This window comes from Drosophila ficusphila, unplaced genomic scaffold (genome assembly GCF_018152265.1).
Source record: "Drosophila ficusphila isolate 14025-0441.05 unplaced genomic scaffold, ASM1815226v1 contig_791, whole genome shotgun sequence".
NCBI lineage: Eukaryota > Metazoa > Arthropoda > Insecta > Diptera > Drosophilidae > Drosophila > Drosophila ficusphila.
In genome coordinates, this window is record NW_025064737.1 from 21,427,499 (window position 1) to 21,435,431 (window position 7,933).

Consider the following 7,933-nt stretch of genomic DNA (forward strand, 5'->3'; position numbering starts at 1 on the left):
ATCAGCTCTGGGCATCATAAAATCTATATGTAGGTTCTTTGTTTGGTCTGCATGATTTCTGGCGATTGTAATCAATAATTTACGCATTTTCATTTTGGCCAGCCCCAAGGAGGCATTAGTGTTGGGCCCGCAATTACAAAGACAGAAGTGCCAGCCATTCAGGCGTGTACTTATGTGAGCCTCCGAGTTTTTCCCTTTTTTCCTGACCTTTATTTTTCTTTTCTTTACGTTTTTTTTTTTGGGCCAAGCTATCCCCAAACGCCTTTTCTCGACTCAACGCTGCATACATTTGAGTGCCTGCGAACTTGCTTCTTGGTTTGGAAAAGTGGAAAAATGCCATGCTGCCGACCAAGCTCATTTGCAGTCTTTCACGAGTCCTGCTGTTAATTTGAACGCATTTCCAAGTTATTTATTTATATTTAATTTTTGGCGCTACTCCCTGCACTTCCATTTTGCGCTCCGGCCCTCGATCCCATTATTATCAAGCGTCCCATTGTTGCAGGACCATTATTCAGCTGGTAATTCCTTGAGGATTGTGTTTACTTGAGTGCGCATGTGGCTGCCAATTGACGCGTATTTGGCTTTGTGCTTTGCTCTCTTATATAATACACAATTATTGAGCGGCGCCGTGATTGCCATTTCTAGCGAGCGGCGAGCCGTGCAGCTTGTTGAATAATAAGCAGCTTATCCCCAGCCAGAAGCTTTATTCAGACTTTGGCTGGCAGCCTGGTAAGAATTTTAAACGGTCTGTTCACTGGGCGAAAAATGCTTGGCTTTAATTTCTTTCATATGCTTGAATATCGCAAATGCGGCAATTAATAAGACGCCCACGCACGGGAGCCCCGTCACAAGTCAAGGAGGCACAAGTGCGCATATATTCATAAGCACCAACCATTAACATTATTAATTCAATTTAACGCTTGGAATGCTTTATTCATCCGTGGCTTCATCAACAGCGGCATAGACGCTCATTATGAGCTAGAACGCTGACTCACCTGCCGCATATTAACTGCACGCATTAAATACTGTTGAGCTGGCAAATTCATTACAGTGAGTACGGGCTACAACGACTAGTTGGTATCCACTATGCCGTTACAGGTTAACTTTCTATACCAATTCGAAATTGTAAACCTTGCTTTACAAGAAACTGCTGACTTGGCATTTCCACTGCATACAAAACTAAATGGAATAAAAATATTTTACTTGTGTTTGGTATATTTGGAACTTCAAGAGGTGAAATCGGTCATTGCCCATTCAAACAAACACTTTTCATTGGTATCAAAACATGGCCAGTACATGAAGCGTTGGTGAAATTAATTAAACAGCAGCTGTCGGAGCAGGAAAAGCAATCCACATGGACTAGTGTGCTCCGGGCAGAATTTGCTTTGCTCGGAAGCTTTAGAAATTGAGAGCAGACAGATACATATGTCTGATGTATGAGCTGCTTAAGTTTAAATCTGAGATAATTTGTAAATCTCTTTACCGACTTAAAAGCTATTGAGATAGGAGATTTTAGCGATTAAGGGTTTGCCTTGATTTACGCTTCTCATCCTGCTGGTTAGATCTACAAATTACTAACCGACTGTTCGCACTTCTTCACATTGCTCGGCCGCTCTCACTCAATTTGCAGTAATCACACTTTATTTGTCGCATTTCTGGTGTTCATAAAAAGAGGAAAAAACAGAAGTTCGACCCCACTCGTTTTTCCCATTTTTCTCGCTTTTTCGTATTGTTTGTCATGCGTTTGAGCGCGTGCCTAGATTTTAGCTAGTGTTTTATTGCCTACTTTGGGTCGTCCCACTCGTACAAGGATCTTCAGTCCGCCACACACACTCACTCTCTCACACACACACGCTATATGCGTTCCGTTAACAATACTTTCAAGTGAGCACACACACACAACTGCACTAAAATGAAATTACACCCACGTTGGAGGACGAAGGAGGTGGGGGTGAAAAACAAAACATTTGCCTTTCATTTGCGCCCCCTTTGCATAATAAAAATGTGTAGTTTACTTCCTTTTTTCCCGCCCCTTGCTCACACATTTGTGCCAACACTGCCGCCAGTCGACCAACTTTGCTAGCCCTTTTTCCAGGCATTTGCCGTCGTTATTGTTTGTTTGTTCTTGTTCCCCGCTTTTCCAACCGCCTTCCCTCCCCTTCCTTCTCCTCTCCGCCTCCTCCTCCTCTCAGGCTTTTCCCGGTGTCTCTGTGGGCGCGGCGTGTACGAGTATGTGTGACATTTCCGGCTCTGTTTAATTTTCCATTCAGCCAGCTCCACTCTTCCGCCGAGTTATTCGTTTTTTCGGGCATTTAATGCGAGTTCTTTTTCACTGGGGCCTACAATAATAAACTTTTTAGTGCCTAGACATGCTTTTATTTAGTTGAAGTGGGGATAACAGATAGCACAGACAAGACACTGGCTTTTTTAATTAATTTTGCCTACTGGCAACGAAGCGTTTTGATGTGCACCATGCGGCTTGCTAACGCCTGTCTGTCGCGGCAATAAAATAAATACGTATACAAGGCTGACTTTAAATTGTCCCCGGCTTTTCGGCAGTGATTAAATTGTTATGGCTGAACAGCAGCCAAGGAGCCTCGTCGAATCTGTGTGTTTCGTGTGGCCTCGAGTCACTGATTTTCCGGCCAGCAAAATGGGGCTCTGGCTATAACCCCATGTCTAATGACTTTGGATTGAACTCTGGATATAGCCAGCGTAGCTGTGGCTGTGGCTGTACTTCTGTGATTTCAATGGCCTGGGACAGGTTCAATTTATGCGTTTTGCTGTCATTTGTTTTGCTTGACCACACGGCTCGCTTATGGCCTAAGCTCTTTCGGATTCCGGGGCCCAGAAATTTATGCGCCATCACTTTGGCCTTTGAATCCGAGCTGCCTTCCGCTCAAATCCCCTAAAACCTCAGAGAGGGAACCAACCGGCAAGGATCATTCATTTATTTTGCAGGAACTGCCGGCGGCGTTTGACTTTGGCCCTGCTTTAAACTGCTCTCGACCTTTGTCAAAAGTTGTGCGGCCAAAAACTTTGTGGCGAAAATCAAACTGTGGATAATGATGAATGCGGCCAGCACTTTGTGGTCCTTGGCATGTGGGTCTGAATAATTACCGCATCGCTGGGCTCTAACTCGAGTTCTTCTGCTTGATTGTCACCGAAGCGGACCGAGTTGGTCAATTTACATTTCGATGCCGAATTTCAGTGGCGAATTTTTGTCAGTTTTTTTTTTCGTCTAGCGTGCGGTTGTCCAATTTATGGATTTTCCTAGAATTTATCTTGGGTCGACTTGCTCTGATTAGGGTTTGCCGAGATTTATGCTGCAGTTGCTTCCTGCTGCGAGCAGTCCTATTAAGGCTCATTAGGGATCAAGTTCAAGGGGAGACGACGAGGCAATAAAATATAAATGTCATCAGTTTTCCCGTAATGGAAAAGAGCGGTCGCGCTGTACTGTCAGCGGCCACAGAGAAGCTGGTCGCTCATAAACTCATAAATTTGGTGAAAAATGGCAAATCGATTCCGCTTTTTTTGCGGTCATTGTTATTACAAAACTGTCACAGCCCCGGACCAAGTGGAAGGCAAATGCAAGAGCTTCATCTCTCAGCCGATCTCCTCCCTCCATCTACCCCTCCCCCCGCAATCAGTTCTCCCAGGGCAGTTGGCAAATCCCTTTTGATAAAGTGCCTTCCGTCCTGGCAGTCAGAAAGGCTCCGAGCTGTTGGCTCGAGTGTCGCATTATGGCCATTCTCGGAGGCAACGCCTCGATGGCTCCGCAGTTTCCAGCTCAGTTCGTTTTAGTGGCGGATTTGGCAATAAGAGGCGACCAGATTTATGCAGCTGCTTTCATGCGTAATTATTTGCTGACATCTTAATAGTTTTTCCAAGTCTCTTTAGCCGCTTTGACGTTTATTTTCCGACATTTTACAGCCGAAAATAGCTGACAATCGACTTTGCTTTGCTTTCGCTTTTGAGCCAATGCAAAATCGGGCTTCATAAATATTTTAGATCCTACACTTAGGCATAATTGTTTTGCGGAAGCGCTCTCTTTTATTTGCCTGCCGTGATCCGTTTTTATTTCGGCCCCCCTTTTTGGAGCACCTGGCATCTGTCAGCCACACACATCCCTCGGCTCACACATATTTATTGGAGGCCTCTTAATGGGCCCCCGTTTAACGACATTGCCAAAAGCACCATAAATAATACAAATAATAGAAAACGCTGAAATATAAAATTCCGTTTCCGTGTTCGGGCTTCTGGTTCCCCAGAATTCGGCCTCATTCTCATCCTCAGCCTCTGTCTTTGTGTCAATTTGTCGTGTGAGCAACTTTTTGATAGGCCGGAGAGGAGTGTATTGCCCACCGATAAACCTGGCTGCTGGCTGGCGTACTTTTGGCCAACTTCCCATCTACCTATCTTTCTTCTCGCCTCCGCTTTTTTTTTTTTTTTTCCGTCTGTCGCCTGCCTGCTCCTTCGGGCGAACCAAAAACAAGCTTAAGTCCTTGTCGTCCTTGGCGAGGCGACGCCACCTTGGGGCTTTTAAGTTTGACGCTCGTTTATAGACTTTGCACACTTTGCATTTACTTTACGGCGCCGCTGATGCGGCTGATAATAAGACCACGCGGCGTATGCGCAATGCCAGAACGGTAGGCAGAGGCATTCAGGCATCCAGGCAGGCAGGCGGGCAGGCAGGAAGGGAGGGCCCAAAAAACACAGCGGCAAAAACAATGAAATAAGCGAAAGTTGGCCAAAGTTTTTACAGCCCGATACACACACGCCTCGGAGACACCAATCCAGGATCCAGCATCCAACATCCAACATCGAGCATCTCGCCTGCGGCCATTCGACTCTTGAGGAACTCTCGAGCCGTGCTTTTGTTTCGCCGAAGCTTGTTTTATAACTTTTTGATTGTCTTTGCGCCAAATTTGTGCAAAATGGCTCAAGTCTGTGGGCCAAGGAGATACTCGTCGCACCTGCAAATTGTGTGCGGCATACATTACGGCTGCCATGTATAATATTTGGCTTAATCTGATTTCTGCCACTCAAGTTAACTTCGACGGCAGCGGCGAAACAGAAACAGAAACAGCAACAGCGGGTCAAAACTTTGCCCGTGGCAGAGCAACAATTTATAGACCGTTTACAATATTTATTTCGATTGGTAGGCCAACTTTTCCTTCCTCATTGAGAGGTTATTTTCCCCTTTTTATGGCTCTATTTTTTGTGAGTGCGGTGAGTCCATTAAAGTGCAATGCCAGCCGGCGAAACTTTCATTAGATATGCCAAAAGCGTCTTTGCACAAGTCAGTACTCATAGCCCAGAGGGCGGAAGGAGCAGCTTGCTTTGTCAAAGTCCTCGCATGTCAACCGGCAGGCAGAATGGCAGGAGGCATCCTGGCATCCTGGCAGAGAGGCAGCCAGTCAGCCAGGCAGCCAGGAACAGCCACGCAGTCAGTTAGTCTGCTGCAGGCTACGGGCGTCCATCTCCCCGACTGTCGTCGCCTGTCATCGGTGTGTTGTATGTGTGTATGTTGTATGTGTGTGTGTGTGTCAGTACACATCCTTGTCCTCGCCCTCGTCCTGTTGGCCCTGCGGGCAGGACGAGCCCTGCCATTGAGGTTGCACCGAGTGCACATGCTCGCCTTGTTATTGCTGCCGACCACAGTTGCTGGCGGCGCTCGCAATTATTACATTTGTACGGACATGTGGCCACATTAAGTATACGACGCGAAGGCCAGCCAGGACCTGCGGCTGTCGTCGCTTTGGCTCCCACTTTCGCCTTGTCGCCCAAGTGGCCGGGCCTGCCACAATATTTACTCAAATGTTGGTGCGGTGGCCAGCGCACTGTTTAGTTAGTCAAATTGATTTATGTTTTGGTTTAATTTCAAAATTAAATCCAACTTGAAGAGCTGGCCAAACTGGATTAATCCTTTGTGCGCCAGTATGCCCGTCACGTGCGCCCTTTGTTGCTTCTGTAAATAAGTGCTCGACAGCCAGTTGCCAACTCAATTAGGCCATCAAGCGGGGCGGCCTCCTAATGAACTCCACTTCGCTCCGCCATTAGGCCCGACCAACGCCCACATAAATAATTCAATCACAACAATTTCAGCGCACAAAATCAATAATAATCGCATCAAGTGTCTGAGGGCAGTTTCGATTACACTTTCCCGACCAGGCAACGTGTTTAAATTGCCAAGGAGCCCACATACTGGCTCCATCCTCCGGCCGCTAATCTGTGCGGGCGGAGAAAGTCGCTCCATAAAGATTCATTTCGTTTAATGACTTGAAATTGATTTCACTGTAACATCGGCGCATTTTATATGACGCTGCCTTCTCGAGGACTCCGGCCGGGGTAAATTGCAAAAACGTGCTTTACGACAGGATGATCTCCTTCTCGTTTCGGAGCTCCTTCTCCTCAGCTCTTGCTCCCTTTTGGCAGCTCCAGCTCCTCCTGGGCGGATTAATTTTTCAGCAATTACGTTGCCAGCGACAACGTGTAATAGATACAGCTGAGGAGCCCGTGTTTTACGAGCTGCTCATTGGGTTTTTGATTAACTTTCCCCGAAATGAAGCTGTAATGAAATTTAACTTTGTGGCGTACTTTGGTCCCCTTATTGGTTCGTTAATCAAATCAAACTGCTGAAGGTAATTCTCAACTCAGTTACATTGGCAATTCAATACGCCGGGCAACAAGGATTGCATGATGCAAGTGCGCCGTGCTGCCGATAAGCCAGTAATTTACAATTTATTAAAATTAAAAACATGCACAACCTGTAAACTGTCGGACATTGCCCACTCCAATCGATCCCTGTTCTCCCCCTCCCCATCCACCACCTCCTTTTAAAGGACCCGAGAAGACCGTGGCGGAATGTTTATGAAGTAAATAATCGAAGCGTGCCCAATGAATTATTCATGAGTCTTATGGAAAAGCCAGCAGCCAGAGGTGGCAGGTGCTGAGAACGCGTCCAGTGCGTGACTTTTGGCTCTTTTCGGAGGGCCAAGAAGGACCATCCGGAGTCGTTTTTCCCACACTTCGACGTGAAGTTTGCAATTAGCCAGGCGGAGACCTTCTTTCGGCGGTTTTGCATATGCATTAATTGGTTGAATGGCATAAACTAAAAATAATTCTGTGCGGGCAAACCCAAACTATTCAAACAGGACTTGTGACTTTTTCAGGGAACTGCTCCTTCTACTGAGTAAAAATAAAGGTAATTGGAAAATGAAAAACTTCGACAACAACGCTTAAAAAAAAATTGGCTTTGAGTGCACCCAGAATGAATCGAAAAGCAATCAAAAGGGCACCACTAATCGTCAAAACCAACATAAAGTTGCCCGGAAAAGTACTTACTTATTGGCTTTGTTTGCTGTAATCCTAAAAGTAAAGCGATTATCCAAAACCTATTCATATTTCCGTATTGATTTGCAGCTGCAGTGGCTGATTGGTTTAAGCCTGGCTTAGCCTTAGATTGAAATCCGAAATGGGCACTCGTTACTCTCGAAACATCCAAATGGGAGCACTTGAGCGATCTGATTATCTTCACAAAAACAACTAGCAACAATTTATCGGTGGCTCTGGTTCTGAGAATCGGGGGTTCTAATATATTTTTTATTTGGCAAATATCGATCGTTATCGAGCTGCGAATCGAGGGGAATGGAGTTACATTTTTGGCCGAACGCGCGCAGCTAATTAACTCCAGCGTATCGCGCGCACCCGCAGAGCAAGGACCTCGCCGGCAGGTGTCCTGCCCAGCCGCTTGGGAACTCCTTACACTTTCACTCTCACCGTCACCCACTCCACTTTCAGGATTCACTTTCACTCGGGCACACTACACTACACGGCAGCACTTTGGGGCTGAGGCAGTTGCTTTTGCTTTGGCTGTAAACCACTTTCACCGCGAGGAGGCTCTTTGCATGCGCGCACTTGTTGTGCTCGT

The 7,933-nt window shown here is 46.3% G+C and overlaps 1 protein-coding gene across 1 annotated transcript in view; it reads right to left on the bottom strand.

The window, feature by feature from the left end:
• LOC108095925 overlaps window positions 1-7,933 on the bottom strand; it is a 37,930-nt gene extending 29,997 nt beyond the window's left edge. The window contains exon 1 of the mRNA XM_017197259.2: window positions 7,348-7,933. Coding sequence (XP_017052748.1) covers window positions 7,348-7,405 — 58 coding nt within the window. The 5' untranslated portion in view covers window positions 7,406-7,933. The remainder of the gene's footprint in view (window positions 1-7,347) is intronic.